The 17959-nt window shown below is 50.9% G+C and overlaps 1 protein-coding gene across 2 annotated transcripts in view; it reads left to right on the forward strand.

Moving 5' to 3' along the window:
- Rcan1 (regulator of calcineurin 1) overlaps positions 1-4588 on the forward strand; it is an 83434-nt gene extending 78846 nt beyond the window's left edge. For both annotated transcript variants that reach the window (XM_085685788.2, XM_048422554.3), the window contains exons 3-4: positions 27-186; positions 2945-4588. In XM_085685788.2, the coding sequence (XP_085541914.2) occupies positions 27-186; positions 2945-3117 (333 nt within the window). In that variant the 3' untranslated portion in view covers positions 3118-4588. The remainder of the gene's footprint in view (positions 1-26; positions 187-2944) is intronic.
- The last annotated feature ends 13371 nt before the right edge of the window (positions 4589-17959 follow it).

Genomic DNA, 17959 nt, shown 5'->3' on the forward strand with positions numbered 1-17959 from the left:
ACTGATGAGCTGCTTTCTCTCCGCAGACGTTACACATAGGAAGTTCACACCTGGCTCCGCCTAATCCAGACAAGCAGTTTCTCATCTCCCCTCCTGCCTCTCCGCCCGTTGGTTGGAAACAGGTGGAAGACGCTACCCCAGTCATAAATTACGACCTTTTATATGCTATCTCCAAGCTGGGGCCAGGTAAGCAGCGCCCTCATGTGGTCAAGGGGCTGGGAGGGGAGGGGAGGTTGTCCTGACACAAGATACAAGTCATGGAGCCCCTTCCATGACTCCCTGCAAATGTGTTTTGTGAACCCCGCATTCTTCCCCATTGCTGCCACTGGTACCCAGAGTGTGTCCCCTGGAAGGGTTGCAGGAGAGACAATAGCAGCCTGTGGGTTTCTGCACTACCATCCCGGAGTGTCCCCTAAATCTGTAGCCCCATCAGGCATACTTGTGTGGCACACTCCCCGGCCACAGAACAAGTTGTTCCAGGAGGGATGAACAGCCGGCTTTTGTTTGGAAAGGGCAAACAGACCAACCTTCTCGGGAATTAGATCCTACCTGGCTTTCCTAGTGGGTGGGAGGAGAGTCCCAGGTCCTGGTGAGGACAGAGCCCAGAATGGGTCTCACTCGTGGAACTGTGAGCCATCGAGAAAACCATCACCTGTAAACGGCGCTGTGCATGGTGCCTGGCCCGTGGGCAGCTCAGTGCTCAGGATGTGGTTTTTAGGAATAGTGAAATATTGGCGGCTCCTCTCCTGTGTACCAGGGCTTGTCGGAGGGAGGGCTAGGGTGCAGAGGTGTGGGTGTCACTCCTGCCCACCACAAGCATGGCTGCCCATCAGCTCCTTGTTTCTCCTTGAGCAGCTATCTGATGTTCCTTTAGGGAAGGGGTTTTATTTTCATGGCCCATCAGCAGTTTCACGCTGAAAGATTACACTTCTGAGAACACAGCCTAAGCGGAAATTCCTCCTGCAGTCCAAAGCAAGAATCACGTTACTAGTGCTAATTGGGGCCTGAAGGTCAAGACTAGAAATGACCTGTGCGAGTGAGCAGATGGCTGGCTGGCCATGGCAGTTCCTAGCTAGCATCATCAGTGAAGCCAAGGGCCCGGCATCAGGGTGTGTCACACATGGAAGCAGAGGGGTTCTCCATCTGTGGCAAGGAGCCAAACTGTCCCAGAGGCAGGAAGTGAGATGAGCCTTCCATCTCTGAGAACCCAGACTGGGGATGAATGGGCCGAAACATCCCTTTGGGAAGTCTGCACTGGACACTGGAGTAGCAAAGTGCCCACCAGGGCCCTGAGGGAATTCTCATGCCCCAGAGTCAAGCACACCTTCAGGACTGACAAGAAGGTTCTTACAAAAAGGACTTTCTCAGAGTGGTTTGCCCTTCATCTATTTAGCAGTGAAGTTAATGGGTTTTTTGTTTCTTTGGTTGGTTTGTTTTGTGTGTGTGTGTGTGTGTGTGTGTGTGTGTGTGTGTGTGTTATTTTTGTTTCAACTGTGCCTTTCAGGACTGCAGAGGTGTCACAATGCAGCCTTGTCCCAAACCTTCTTACTTGGGACGATGGTAGATACTTCTGTGGAAAGCCTCCATTTTCACCTTTCCCAGCAACCCTCAGCACTAGGAGAGCCGAGGCTCCTTCACATTTGCAAACAGTTAGGGCAGCATTTTAGCCTCACTGGTGGGGCAGAGGCCAGGCCACCTTCTTGTTCCATGTGCCATGTTTCATCCTGGCTCTGTGCCTCCCACATCTAAGGTGCACACTGAAGAGCAGGCAGCCCCGCCAAGCCACTGCCATCACCTCAGAACTCATCTAGTTCAGCAGCAGGGTTCAGACCTGGGACCTTGCATCTGCTGACAAGTTCCCCATGTTTGATCACGTCCCAGCACCCTCCTTTTTTAAAATAGAGTTGGGTGGCATTGGTCAAGGCAGCATGTCGTGAGCCTGCCACTGGTGTCTTGAATACTCTCTTGTGGAACTGGCCCCATCGCTGCCTTGGTTGCCCCGTTTTAGAGAAGAGGCAAAGGGCACAAAGGAATAAAGTGGCATGCATGCCTGCCATGCCCAGGTCCAAGTGTTCACACTCACTCTCAGTCCATATAGCAGCCGCTCTGCCATGCTGCCTCCCGGCAGCACCCAGTGCAGACTCCCTCACGGGGTGTCCCAGACCCTTGCTTTTCAGCCACGGTGTGTCAGTAACAGAAGGCTCCCTGACCTTGCTGCAGCGGAGCGATGTGAACGTGGTGGAGCCTGGGCAAGCTTAGGCTAGCCCAGAACAGCAATGAGGGAGCTAATCGCTGATACAAGAATGAGTGGATGAGTGAATGAATGAAGAACAAATCAATGGTGCCGTGGCTGAGGATGTCGCTCAGGTGGTGGAGTACCTGCTTAGCATGTATGAAGCCCTGGGTTTGGCCCCCAGTGCCACATAAACCGGCACAGTGGGATGGGGCCTCTGCATCTAGAAGGTAGAGGCAAGAGGAACAGAAGTTAAGGTCAGCCTCAGCTACTTAGTGAACTTGAGGCCAGCCTGTACTCTGTCAAACCTGTCTCCAAACGAAGGGAAGGATGAGACAGTTGGACAGATCCAAGGCAGCCGTGTGTGTGTGTGTGTGTGTGTGTGTGTGTGTGTGTGTGTGTGTGTATGTGTATACATAAGGCCTCTCCGCACCTCCTCCCTGGTGTGCTCTGGAACCCCAGCTGAAAGCCTTACAAGGGAGACTCAGGACATTTTTCACAGAGTGGCTTTTGCCCGTCCTTTCCCTGAGCTGAGGCTTCCCGCACCTCCCTTGGAGAATGCTATCGGGGGCTCTGGGTAGACCTGGGAAGGCTTAGCTAACAACACATGCTCCTCCTGCTCCCCCTCCCTGCCCTGGTGCCAGTCCCGGGTACCCGCATGTCATGCTCAAGGACTTGCCCTGATTACCATGTGGCGCTTTCCTTCCCTAGGTGAGAAGTATGAGCTCCACGCAGCAACAGACACCACACCTAGTGTGGTCGTCCACGTGTGTGAGAGTGACCAAGAGAACGAAGAGGAGGAGGAGATGGAGAGAATGAAGAGACCCAAGCCAAAAATCATCCAGACAAGGAGGCCAGAGTACACGCCAATTCACCTCAGCTGAACCGGCTCACAGACCGCAACGACACGTTCTGAACCCTGCTCATGGGGAAGAGTATTTTACTGTGCAGGTGGCTGGTCATAGCTTTGGAGGTGACAGCCATGACCACTGTGGCCGAAATTCCAGTTCATGTTGCTCAGAAGAGAATCAAGGCTTTGTCTCCTTGTTCTGATATTGCACCTCAGTCCATGTCCGTGGCACCCGGGAATGTCTTGGGCCATTCACTGAGTCTGTGGTAATCGCACAAGGAAATCTGGGGGCATCTCGAGAAAACTGACAATGGTAGTGTCTTGTACTCGCTCTTTTCTAGGTTCTGTTTCTGCCAAGGACAGGTTGTCTGGTGGCCCAGGGAGAGATTTCTGTTTCCAGTCAGCGTTCAGGGTCCAACCCCACTGGTAGGCAGGGACCTCCCACAAGCCACCACGTGTCCAGCGCAGAAAGGCTCAGTGCCACGGAAATTGTCCTCCTTCCTGCCGTCATGTTCTAGCGTCCATGCATGTGTACTACTGGGTTCTAAGACTAACCTTTGTTCGTGTTGAATTCCGCCGTTGCTGTCTGTCGTGGGAAGAGGGGAGATGCTGGAAACCTGTGGCCTTTCCTGGCTCCTGGCTCTCTCTGCAGCAGCACCCACACATGGGGTCACACCTGGAGATGTCTCACAGAAGAGGGTGACCCGAGTTCCTGTGTAGAATTTAGTGGGAGTGGTGAGAAGAGCAGCTTGGCTGCCGGCGGGTGGGAAGTTTAGGGGTGGTGCTCGGGTTCAGACATCGATTCCCATTGTTTCTTTCATGTAAGTGGTTTGTGCGTGAATTTCAGCCGAAAACGGAACTGTTGGTCGGGACGGTTTCACTGATACATGAAGACAAACTTGTAAATAAAGCCAAGAGCGTTTCTGAGTTCCTGTCGCGTACCTGGGTGAGGATAGAGGGCAGAGGGGTCTCGAGCTCCCTGTGACCTGTGTGTGGTAGAAGTCGATGTCATGTGTCTAACAGGCTGAATTTGGAGCATGTGCAGTCGTAGCCGTGTGTTGCTAGAGGGACACAGTGCCTTTTCCCTTCCATTCCAGATGGGCCGTGACACTCGGTGAACATTTGGGACTTCCTCTTTTCTAGTTGCCGTGTGTGTGTCTGGTAAATAGGTGTTCTGTTTTGGTCTTACAGTACCATTACCAAGTTTGTCACTCTGAAATAACCTAATGCCATTTAACAATGCATGCTTTGGGAGTTCAGAAAGCGGTCTCCACTGGGGAGCAGATTTGCTGGCGTTCAATCTCCATCAGTCCACGACGAGACATGGATCGAACGTTCTCCAAACCCTGTCCACAGTGTCCAGGGGAGGAAGCCAGCACGGGAGAGACCGTCGCATCGCTGCCTAGTATTTCTAGTTCAGTGCTTTTGAGCCGGAAAGGCTAACCTCAAAGATATTTTTTTTAACTGCGTTCTGTAATAAATCAGCACAGTCTGCTCTTCTGGAAGCGTTGCTTGTCTCTTTCTGGGTCACGGGGACATGCGTTCATTTGTCACCACCTGCTGCCATGTCACATACAGAATGTCAAGCACATGCCACTCGGGAAAGGGCCAAACAGACAAACCCAAAATTCAAGCTCTGAACACCTCTGACATTGTGACGTCAGTCCTGCTGCCCGGCACCTTCATGCGTTCCTCCCTGTGATTCCTGAGTGGAGCCGGGAATTAGACCCGAGGCCTTATACTTGCCAAGCGGACACTTTTATCCCTCAATCCCACCCCCACTCTAGTGATGCGTGTTAATTTGAGGGGTTCTCTACTAAAAGGAATATCCACAGAAGTCAAGCTGTTTTTTAAATGTTTCCCTAGTATAGATGTATGTGTGTGGTCGGCCCCACGCGGCATATGTGAAGGTCAGAGGACGGTTGGCGGTAGTCTGGCCTCCCCTACACCATGTAGTCCTGGGGGTGGACCTCAGGACCATGAGGCTTGACCGCAAGAACTTTTACCTGCTAAGCCACCTAAAGGCCAGTTCTGTTCAGAAGACCTGAACTTCTGGTCACCTCTTCCCTGGAAAGGGGTTTGTGAAGCTACTGGCTGGCCTGCCAAGGCCTCAATCAATATTTATTTGCTGTTATAGGGGAATAATCTTGATCGAGATTAACATTAAATATTCCTCCATGGAAACTTACATGCTACTGATCAAATTCACTGACCACCTGTTTAGGAAGTCCGTATTTTAATCCAGGTGTGCGGAGCTAAGTGCTGAACAGCTTCACTGACTGACTACCTGGTGACAGGCAAAACGCTTTTCCAGATAGGAATACAGCATGGGGTTTTCCTTCACTGTTCTGGATGGCTCTGAGACTGAGCGGTATTCCGGCCCCAGTAGTAGTTCATAAATAGCCCTGGATAAGGGCTGAGGTGTTGCTCAGTACCTGACTGGGAGCAGTCCCCACACAGCTGGTGTGGAACGGTGGCACCATCGCTGCTGAGGAAGCTGGCCTTAGAATAGAACTCACGGGTCATCGAATACCCCTGTGGGCTACCCCTTGTGAGTAGTTCCATGGTGAACGCGAGCAGCGGTCCCAGCTGAAAGTTCGAAAAGGTTACTGACTAGATCACCTGGGTCTGCAGGGCCCCAGATGACAAGGTGCCGTTGTCTGAGAGGGGCTCGATAAAGTGAGAAAGGCAGGGGCTCAGTGGCCAGGTCGTAACAGACTTCGCTGTCGGTTGAATGTAGTTCCTAAACAGTGCGTGTTAAAGTGGCGCTTCTGCAACAGTTTCGAGGAGGAAGATTTAGCCCGTGGTTCCGAGGTTCATCCTGTGCTGTCTGACTCAGTTGTTCCTGGTGCAAAAGCATGGTGAGGCAAGATTACTCACCTCCTTGCAGCCAGGAGGCGGAAAAAAGGGAAGGGGCTAGGAGCCAAGTATTAGTTCAGAGGTACACACACACACACACACACACACACACACACACACCCTGCGGCCCCCAACCTGTGACCCGCTCCCTCTGGTTATACGTCCCAACTTAACGTCACTAACTGAGTGATGTGGAGAGGACAAAGCCCTCAACACTTGGCGTGCAGAAAACGCCTGCTATTTAAACTACAGGTTTCATGGTTGTCTTACCAGCCTGACTGACGGTGAGTGATTTGGGATCATCCCAGGACACAAAGCTCCTTGACGTGAATGTTAAGCCAGCTGGACAGTGGCGGCAGACGGTGAGCAGAATGTGGTTGTTCCTGATGCTGTTAAGGCTCAGGGTTGCAGACAGTATCTGCAGTCAGCAATCACCGCATATAGAGAGGACATTCGCAGAATGTCCTGCGATTAGCGCCCACGGGAAAACTGAGTGTGCAGAGTGCTTTCATTTCTAGGTAAAGCATACAGAACTCCCTAGGAGGTAAATAGGCTTCATAAAATGCTAAATTACAAAGAATTAAATGCAACACTTGTGGGCAAAACTGAACAGGCAGAGGGAATACATCCCACCTCACGGTGCAGAAGGCTTGCCTCCATTTTATAGGTGTGTGTCGGCAACAGTCATGGAAAGCCAGCAGCTCAGGTGGGAGCTACACAGTCTACCTCAGAGTTACTTAGGAAGAAGACCCTCTGAGCTTCAGACACCCCCTTCCCCCGTCTCTGGGCTTCTGCTCTGAAAGAGGACATGGAAGGTTTTCTATTTTGCAGTATTTTCTAGGCAATCGGCAATCCGCACTGGAAATGCTCTCTGACTCATCAGAGTCCCGTGGCCATGGGGTAGGCAGATTTTCTTCCCACACGCCCCATTTTCTCCAGGAGGCCTTCCCTGCTGTTATTGAAAGGTCATTTCATCGTGGTCGTGTGTATAAAAGACAGGAGATTGTTAGCAAGTGATGGGGTCGTAGTGCCCACGGTTGCCATTTCCTTTCCCTCTCGATTCTCACAGGGCTTTGACCACCGTTCTTCATGGGAAGGGAATGCCAGGCAGATGTTGAGCCTCTGGTCCTACACTGCTGTTTTTCAACCATGTTTTAATATCTGCACCATTTCCACTCTTTATTTAGAATACTACCCAATGTCCCAACCCAGCATTGTTGTCTGCCCCGTGAGAACAGCCCTGTGTCTGTCCTGCCCCTCTGTGCCCAGTCATGGGCAGCTAGCACAGTGCCTGGCCCACAATTCACTACAAATATTAATGAATAACTAGTCTACTCAGTATTGTCCTGCAAATCTCCATCATTAATGCCTCTTCCCTAGAGCATCGGTGCTAGCTACCCTTGTTGGGTCTCCCATTCTGCCCCATTCTCCCTTGTAGTATATATCTTCCTTTCAACAGAATTGTTTGACTTCCTTATTCCAACATAAAATGGGTGGAAAGTAGATTTTGGGTACCTAGCTAAAGGCTTATAGTAGACACCAAACATACTTGATGAAAACTAATCAGTGAATTAATGAATCAATGGATGACAGATCAGTTGGTGGAGAATGAGCAGGGGGGTGAATGGATGGATGGGTGGGAAAGAATGTGGTTGAACAGATAAACTGGATGAATGGATGGGGTGGTTGGGTGTTTGGGGTAGGGATTGGGAGGTGATGGATGGACAGATGGATGGATGGGTGGCTGGGTAGATAGATGAACTGGCAGATAGATAATGGAGGTTTTGAAGAATGAAAACTGAGCTGCTGCTGAGAGAGAATGGAAAAACAATGAGGCCTGTTCCTGCCTCTCCAGTCAACCCTCCTGTAAGCAGCTCACACCTTTAATCCAGCAAATTACCAGGCAGCTGCCGATGCAGCAGGAAATTAAAGGCAGGGATTAGCAGACCCGATGGTGCTGGGGAGTCACTGAGAAGAAAAGCTTGTTCAGAATTGTTTCTTCTAAGAAAGAGATTGGCTGCAGGGGGAATGGCTGGGAAGGCCTTGAAAGAACTCTGTTCAATAATGAGACTGTTCTTGACTGAGCCACCTACTAGCAGAAATGACAGCACAGGTGTGGGCATCTGTCAAAAAGTGCCACACCCCGGCAAATGGAGTCATTTGCCAACGCGTACCACACCCCGGCAAGTGGAGTCGTTTGCCAACACGTGCCTAGTAGAGGCGATCTGACTTAAAAATCAGCATATAGGGCAAAACTCAAATCTTAGACAGTGGACAGAAAAGGACGGAAGGTCTCGGTTCCCATCGTCTAATTTAGAGATAGATAGGCCAGAGATGCAGAGACCTGGCAACATTTGCAAAACATGGTGTTACACAGAAGAGTGGAGCAGGAACCCTGATTTGAGTGTGGGCATTCTAGATATTTTCTAGAAGACATTGGTGTGTGTGTGTGTGTGTGTGTGTGTGTGTGTGTGTGTGTGTGTAAGGTCAAACCCAAAGCTTTGTACATGCTATGGAAACATTTATCACTGAGCTACACCCCAAGCCACCTTGGGGAGCTGGAGAGGCGGTTCAGTGGTTAAGAGCACTTGCTGCTCTTGCAGAGGATCTGGGTTCAGTTCCTACTAGGCACATGGTGGCTCTTAACTGTTATCCATAACTTTGGTTCTGGGATATCCAGCACCTCTTGTGACCCTTATGGGCACAAGGCAAACACATGGTGCTCATACATACCCACAGGCAAAGCACTTTTACACATAAAATAAATAGAAATTTAAGTCAACTTAGACCGCATTTACTTCCATTTCTTTGTTGTTGTTGTTTGAGACAGGGCTTCTTTATGTAGCCTTGGCTGACCTAGAACTCACTCTATAGACCAGGCTGACCTTGAACCCACAGAGATCCACCTGCCTCTGCCTCCTAAGTGCTGGGATTAAAGATGTGCATCACCACTGCCCAGCTACTTCCTTCAACTTAACATATGATTGATTTCCTGTATACCTAAAACCAATGTGTTTTTTTTTTCTTCAAGAACAATACACATTTGTGTGCAAACTGTAGAAAGATACACGGCCATGGCAAGATTTGTTGGTCCCTGCCATGAGCCCTGACTCTTGTAGAACAGAAATACTGCAGACGTCCAGACATGAAATGATTCTACAACCCAGGCTGGTCCTGCTATAAAAGTTAGGTAGGGAGGTGTGTCAGAGAATTTTAATAAATTACAAATTACTAAAAATTTCTAAGTGTTTTTCAGGGAAATGCGTCTTCCTCCCAGGATATAGGACTAGGCTGGAATGGTCTCTGAGTGGTGGTGCTCAGGGAAGCAGAAGCAGGAGTGACTAATAGATCCTAAGAGGCGCGGCCTTTGGGTGTGTTAGCCGTCCTGTCCGGATGCAGCAGAGTGTCCGAATTCTTCAAGGTCTGGATGAACTGAGATGGTGCCATGCAAGTCCTGCGGCAGGTCCATGCTAATGGCTACCCTCCCTGGTGGGGAAAGTTCTTCATTCAGGCAGGTGACAAGGACACCCCAAAGGGCTTGTTTGGCTTTAAGCTCTTCCCTGGGTAGGATTGAACCCCACTGACAACTTCTGATCACATAAGCTCACAGAGGACTACTCCAAGTGAGGCCGCCAGGTACAGAAGATGGGGTTGTGCACGGGCCAGGCAAGGCCGCTCCCGCTGTAGCTGATTGCCTAGCAAGGGGTCCGAGGGCCTCCTGCGGGCTCAACATGGCTGCCACGGTGAGACAACCTGGTGTACCTCACAAGAACAAGCCTCTTGGCCTGTGGTGTATGGAGAAGGAGGTGTGGCCTGGAGCTCATCCCACAGAGCTCTGCCAGGTTCTTGGGGCTACCTGAAGAGAGCCTGTCTGGGATTGCCATGGTAGACGCTTTCCACTGGACCCTGCTCTGTAGCCACCCCACCACCCTGGCCCACACAAGGGTCAGGAACAGACATCAACACATGGACAAGTGTACCCCAGTGCTGCTTCCTCAGCCACACCTCTGTCACCCACTGAAGACAGAGCCTGACTCCTCTATGGACTCCGCAGCATGGCGGGAAGAGGAACGACGACTACCCACACTGCGTGGCCTCTTCCCCCATACAGGGTTTGCCAGTCCTGAAGCTGCTGCAAACTGGGGGCATTGTGCAGGGGCCTGAGTGGGGCTAAGCTTCCCCTCCAAAGCATCCCACCAGCCAGGGACAGCAGCAGGAACGGAGAAGGGGTGCGTCCCCAAAGGAGCCTGGATCATACGGAGATCTGGGGAAGGGGTCTTACCAGAAGATGAACTCAAGTGAAAACCTGAAGAAATGGGCCGGAGCTTGTGGTGCTTTGGCTACCCAGGAAAGGACCGTTCCCAGAGAAAAGCAGCAACGTGTGTGCCCACAGTGTGGGCACTGACAGGAGGGATGGAAGAGGTTGTGGCCAGGCACGTAGGGGTGGGGAGTCTGGTCAGAGGAGGGAAACAGAGTCAGTGATGGCTGTCCCCTTCTGAAAGACAGCTCCTCGTCAGGCTATCAGGGTGACCCCAGGGCCAGCAGCCCTGACAGATGCTGTGAGCCTTGATGGAGGGGACAAGACCTAGGAGTTGTGGCTGGTTGATGCTAAGATAGCCCTCAGAGTCTCACTCCATGCCCAGAGTGGACAGGCCCTGTAAAACCCTCTCTGAGTGTGGGCAGGCCCTTGGAGGCTGGTGGAGAGGTTACCACTCTTGCATTGTTCCCTTTTGTGTGGCAGTGAGAGAATCAGTTTGGCCCTTAAGGGAGGCCAGGAACAGCAGCGCCCCCTGCTGACCAAAAATAAATAAGTGGCTGCTGTTGGAGAGGGAAACCTTGTGGCAAGGGCGTGGGACTACCTCTAGTCCACAAAACTAAACAAAACAAAACAAAAAAGTCTAACCTGAACCTGGAGCCAACAAGAGAAAACTGCATCTCTGTCCTACCAGCATGGGAAAACAGGTATGAATAACAGCAGGGGCTGATGGGAGCCTGTACTGCCCTATCTACCCTCTCATTTCAGAACAGCTCCCATTAAACACACCAGGAAACCCTGACAGGCTCCCCTCTGGTGGTCCGAGAACCTGACGGCCACACTGGGTGAGTTCCAGGCCACATCATCATCTCCACACAGCACAGGCTGAGAGGCTTGTTCTTGCTGTGTGCACCAGGATCCTCTCCTGGTGGCAGCCAACCCAGGTGCCCTGATATGCCACCTTGCCCTATTGTGCAGTTTGGTAGGGACGTTGAGAACATAAATCCAGCTGCCACCTTGGTTTCAGCCTGATGACTCCCTGAAGACAGGAACCGTTCCTGAGCTCTGACCCACGGACCTGGCACTGATAAATTTGTGTTGTAGCTATTAGCTGTGTAGTAATATAAGCTGTTGGAGATGTGGTCTTGAGGGCCCTGGAACTCACTGCGTGGACCAGGCTGGTCTAGAACTTGCATGGACCCTCCTGTCTCCACCTCTTGAATGATGACATTAGAAATGGGTACGACCACGTAAAGGCCATGCCTTCAAATGCTGCCATGCCAGCCATAAGTCTCAACACCCAGGTTTCAGAAGGGACACCTTCAAACAAGGTCTCATTCCTTCATACTATTACATTGAATTGGACTCCAACATACAAGCTGGGCAAACATACACACGCCAGCATGTGAGCTCCATAGTTTCAAAGGGTAGGTAACTGACTTACAGCGACATGACTGATATGTATGAAACAATCCCATGAAACCCGCGACTCACAGCTAAGTGGCGACTGCCCCTGGTCTGTTTGGCAAAGAGGACAGGTGGCTTGGCTATCCATGGGGACTTCCAGGTAGACCATTAGAAGCCATTCCAATTCCCCTGATGCAAAAGCAGTATATAAAACTGAGTCTTGCTTTGTGTCCTATAGCGTCACATTTCCATTACTGGTGTTAATCCTCCTGCCTCCCTTTGGGCTACCTGCATGATCTGAAACAATCTAATCTTCCTGTCCTGAGATCACTGATGTAAATACACCAGCAACCCTCTCTTTACTACACAAAATACTCACATACTGCAGAGTCAGGGATCAGAACATGGGTATCTTTGTGGGTCGGGAGGGTCACAGTGGGTGGGCTCAGTGGACTGCACAGGGTCCAGGAACACAAGACACCCGAGATTGCAGGGATGGGTAAGTGCTCTGAGACAAACTGCTGGACTTAGGTGAAGGAAAGAACACCCTAGATATCGGAAAACAACAGATTACACTCTCAAGGTAAGTCTAAAGTTATCTCAGAAAGTTTTCCTAGGACTATAAAGAAATTAAAAGATCCCTCCAGCTCAGCAGTTAAGAGCACCTGCTGCTCTTGCAGAGGACCGGGGTTCGGTTCCCTACACCCACACGGCAGCTCACAACTGTCTGTGACTCCAGTTCTAGAGGCTCCCACACCCTCCTCTGGTCTCTGCGGGTTACTGCACACACGGCGCACAGCCCATGACATATAATAAAAATAAAAAGCCACCAAGCTTGTATCACATCTAGCAAGGGACCTCCTCCCACATCAGGGATAGCCCAGCTGCAGGGCTCACTAGCGAGTGCCCAACACACTTGAATAAGAAGTCTAGTTGGGCACCAACCCTTCTGATGCAATAGCAACCTTCTTCGTTCATGAGAGCTGAGCCCTGATGACAGAACTGCCTCTGACAGGCTTTTCTGCTGACCCTGTTGTTAGGGATAATTTCCAACCCACACACTTCAGGGGACACACTCAAGACACCGCACGTGGTGCCTTCTGCTCTTAACAACGGGTACCCAAGCCACCTGTGACTCAAGCCAGGGTCCTGACGCTGCCCTGCCCCCCGTCCCCATCCCCGTCTCCCTGTCCCCCATCTCTTCTGTTTTATGATGTACCCGCTATGTTCCACCCCAGAGCTATTTTGGTAACTCATTCCTTTACTACTACTCAGTTTGTGACCAGCAGGGCCTTTCCCATCATTCTCCCTGCTGCTGTCAAGATGATCTCTTTAAAAGGTGAAGGGTGTGTTCCTGATGTCTTCCATGACCAAACTAAGCCTCCTGCCATGACTCCATCTGTGACAGAGACTCTTCCCCTGCCTCCTAGGGAGACTAGACCATGGATGTGTTTGGATGTGTTGGGGAGGGTGCCAAGCTTCCTCACCCCGTTGTTGCCCCCAGCTGTGCCCTTTTCTGACCTTCCAGCCTCTGACCCCTCTCCCAGACCCTTTTTAAGCCTCTCTCCTTTAAGGAATTATGCCCGACACCTGCCAGCCTCACTAGGAAGAACTATGTGGCCCTGCTCCAGCTAAGGTTCCCCACACAACTGTTCCTCTCTCAGCCCAGTGGCAATGCTTGGCTTCCTTCTCCCAACTCTCCCAGCCCTGTGACAATGTCCAACTGAAAAGTGATTTCGCAGGGGAAGGCTTGGAATGCAGTCTCTACTCAGTGAGTAATTGTTGAATGAATTGCTTCCATTCAGCTCAACTCCCTTTTTTCATTACCCCTTTATAGACCCAGATGTCCCCACACACCCCTGGTTGGGCTGAGACTGTGTGGGTGGGGGCCAAGCAGCTGCTGCAGTAAATATTCCTGGGAGGTTGTTTTCTCAGTGGAGACTACGGTTGCCCCCAGGTGCTGCCAGGATGGGTCAGTTCTCCGACTGTGTGCCCCTGGTGAGGACACCGTCACCTGCCCAAGGTCAGCAGAGTTAAACTGAAGCAAGAAATAACTAAAGATCGAGACAGCACTTCAAGGACATGAGAAGCCCAGAAACCCAGATTATCTGGAAGTGTCTCCTTGGGCCCAGTTTGAAGAGCTGGGATAGAGGGTACATTCATAAGTTTCAGATCTCCTATGGGCAACCAGAGTGACCCCATGGTTCTGAGAACAGAATAGCGCTCATCCCTGAGGGATTTCCTATAGGGAACTCAAAACAAAACAAAACAAAACAAAGCTCATTGGCCAGTTGCCTGAGAAGGGTGTGTATCGTGTATCGACACACCAAGCAATGTTCTGTAAAAATCTAGCATCAGGGCTGGGGGGGGGGGGGGGCAGTGACAGCTGGGTGAGGAGAGGTGCTTGCTGGAAGGAGAGAACAAACTCCACCCATGAAGCACGGCAGGTGCTCCCATACACATACATTCTTCACACACATGAAAACAAATAAATAACTTAGAAGCCCGGCACAGTTAAAAAGCCCTTCTGTAGGAGCCCCTTGTCTTGCTGGCTGAGGGGTGGCTTGAGGAGAGAGTGAGGAGAGAGAGGGAAGGTAAGATGGTAGATCGCCCTGCCGGAGGAGGCCTGTCCTTTCAGACCAAAACAAATGGCCCATAAGCAAGGGACAACTCCACACCACAGGGAGGTGAAAAATCAAAGCCCCGGGGGGTCGGGGGGTGGGGAGGCGACTTCACACCCGGGGAAAACAGTGCATCATACATGTTGATAAGCAAGTGTGAAATCTGGACCTTGACAGTGGATGTCCATGGGGTTGCAAGCGTGACTACAGAAGACATCACATCTAGTCCTGTGCACAGACCTGGTCTGACCTCTCTTGGGCAGCAGTAACCAGGAAGGCGTTGGTTCTCACAGGTGAGGCTGAAGATGGGCAGGTGTGCACGGGCCACTGGCCCAGGAAACAAGTCCAAATAGGATCTCAGCTGCCGTGACTGTGGGGGCTGGGGTGAGGAACTAGGGTGCGATTGCTACCCACAAGCCTCTGCTTCGCTTTTGTCCCACGCCTCTTAGACACAGCCCACTGATTTGGTTTTCTGCTTTGTTTTGTTTTCAATGCATTTCCTGAGATATAATCCACATGCAGACGGTTCACCCTCTTAGCACTGTAGTTTGATGGGGTTTGGCAGAATCACAGAAAGTGCAACAGCCATGGCCCCTTCTTGTCAGCATGTGCCTCGCCTCTGAAAGAAACTGGACGCTGGCTGTCGCCTCCTCTGCCTCCTAGTCCCTTCCCCAAGTGCCCAGCCCCCAGCCGCCATTCGCTAACTCTCTGTTTCTCTGCCCAGGACTTTCCTCTGAATGGCATTGTGGAAGACATGGTCTTTCGTAGCTGGCTTCTGTCTCTTAGGGTAATTGCTTCTCAGATTCGTCTACACTGTATTGTGAGTATGGGGCTTCACTCATTTCAATGACTGAATAATTCCATTGAGTGTATATCACATTTCTTTTATGCATACCTGATGGGAGCCATGGTCAAGCTTACAGGGACACTAGAACATTCTGGAGCTGAGGGCTTATTTACTGGTTGATTGACTGATCAACTGATTTAGGTTTTTGCAGGTTGATGGACATTTGGGCTATTGCTACTTTTTGTCTATTATGATTAATGCTGGTGGGACCCTTGTGCACAGCGTCTGTGTGAGCATATCTGTTTTCATTTCACACAAGGGTGAATTTTCTGGTTATTCTATCTGATCATTTGAAGGGTCTGATCTGGTGGAACATTCCAGCATCTTACACTTGCTCTCTCTTCACTATCTACCTTCCTATGGTCCCCATTCTCCTGACACAGAAGCCCCACCCTCACTACACAGAGTGCCTTTTCCTTCTCAAAGGCCACGCCAGCTAACACAAGGATGAGCTAAGTCCCAGGGATTCGGGAGCTTCCCCGGGGAGTTCACCTGGCAAGGACAAGACTTTTCACACCAACCATTCAGGAAAAACATCTAATCCATACCTGGTGGGAGCCATGATCAAGCTTATGGGGACACTAGAAAGTTCTAGAGCTATGAGCTTATTTACTTACTGGTTGATTTAGTGTTTTAGGATGGGATCAAGATCACTATGTAGCCCAGACTAATCTTGAACTTGTAATATCCCTCTCTCTACCTCTCACATAGCTGGGGTCACAGGTCATGTCACCAAACATGGCTAGACCCATGTTTCTTTCAGAATCTTGTGGTTTAAAGGAAGTGTTAGTGTGTTCTCCTGTCTGGCTGTGTTCCAGGCCCAGTGCACCAAGCAGCTCTTCACTGTGTCCGTGGAGAACAATGGACAGTCGTCCCTCAGTGAAGCCCATGGCCATCAGGTGGAGTCAGGTCAGCGAGCACTGGGAGGTGAGGATGGGCTGTCCTAGTCACAGACCATGGTGAGGCCACGAAGCTCAAGGAGGAACAACAGCCAGTGATGGAGGAACAACAGCCAGTGATGGAGGAACAACAGCCAGTGATGGAGGAACAACAGCCAGTGATGGAGGAACAACAGCCAGTGATGGAGGAACAACAGCCAGTGATGGCAATGACCGCAAGCCTGACCACGCCCAAACAAGGGACAGGGTGGGCCGGGATGAACAAGCCTCCTTTGGCACTTCCCAGTAGGTGCAGAGCTGAGATAAACTGAGGGACCTTGAACCTTGGACCAGTTTCTTTTGCTGGTGAATTCACTCATTCACTTATTCTCTAACAGTAAGTGTGAGCTAAGTGCTAGGAAGGGGAGGAATCCAGGTCATCATAACCTGGCTATGACTGGATGCAAAAGGAACCATAATGAAGGACTGTCTTTCCTCTTGAGGGGAGCTCAAGAAAGGTAACCCCAGGAGCTGAAGAGATGGCTCAGCAGCTAGGAGAGCATATGCTCTTTAGAGGACCTGAGTTCAGTTCCTAGCACCCATGGCCAGCACCTCACAACTGCCTCTGCCAGCTCCAGGGAGACTGTCACCCCCTTCTGACCTCCGTGAGTACTGCACTCTCACGCACACACACACATGCACACACACGCACATACACACACATTCACACAGACACACACATGCACATGTAAGCCAGGCATAGTGGTGCATGCTTTTAATCTCAGCACTTAGGAGGTAGAGGCAGGTGGACCTCCATGAGTTCGAAGCCAGTCTGGTCTACAGAGCAAGTTTCAGGACAGCCAGGGCTATATAGTGAGACTTAGCTGAAAAAAAAATGTTACTATTATTATTTTAAAAAACCTTTAGAAAACAAAGTCCACATTACCAAGGTGAACTCTAACAAACAGAAAGCTCTCTGCCCACATAAACCAAAAAGGGGACAGAGTTGCAGACAGTTGAGAACAATAGCAAAAATGTAGAAATGTTTTCCTCTCCTCTGGCCCTGCATGAGTTACTTTTTATCACCGTGATCAAACACCACCTCCAAGTCGGCTTCTAGAAGAGAGAGCTTATGTGGGTTTATGGCACAGTGGGGGCCTGGCAGCCAGCGCAGGAAGCTAAGCCTTGAACCCCAAGAGGGAAGAGCGTCTTTCAACTCAAAGCCCACCCCCAGTGGCACACTTCCTCCATCAAGGTGATACCTCATCAACCTACCCAAACAGTGCCACCAACAGGGGACCAAGTGTTCAGATGGCCTCAGACCATGGGGTACATCTCATTCAAACCTCCACAAGGCCCCATTTCCACGGCCTCAATATTCTTGGTTGGCTGTGATGTGAGATCTACAGGTCAGTCCGCATCAGCTCATCAAGTTCATGGCCCAGCTTGGGATGTGCTGATCTTAGAGTTGGCGCACACTCTTTCTGTCATTCGGCTGTATCTAGGCAAGTGAATGGCAGGTGCTGTTCTCAATGGGCAGAAGTCATGGGCAAACCAACTGTAGAGTGATGGCCTGCTAAGGATGAGATCACAGTTCAGGGGTGGGTCCCCATGTCTGGGCTTGTTTCTGGGTACTGGCTTGGGCCCACATACTCAGAGCTGTCGTCTACCAACCAGCCTCCGCACCCCAGGTGGGTGCTGGCTCCTTAGCACATACATGTGGTTCATCAGGTACCACCTCTTAGATCCAGACATTATCAGCATTCTAATCCACCTCCATCCTGCCCCTCAGGGTCCTGCACCTCCATGTACACAGCCTGAAACCAACAGGGATGACTTCATCTTCTTTCTCAGACAACTGAGTATCTACCTCCAGGGAAATAACAAGGGCTGGGACTGGTGATGGAAGGGTGCTCCCAAACCAGGGGGTAGACAGCTGCCCCCACCTCTTCAAGGAACCACTCCTCCACTCCAAGTGGAGCTTCGAGCAACTCTCAGCTTCTTCAGGA

This window comes from Myodes glareolus, chromosome 2 (assembly GCF_982192425.1).
Source record: "Myodes glareolus chromosome 2, mMyoGla1.1, whole genome shotgun sequence".
In the NCBI taxonomy this organism is placed as follows: Eukaryota; Metazoa; Chordata; class Mammalia; order Rodentia; family Cricetidae; genus Myodes; species Myodes glareolus.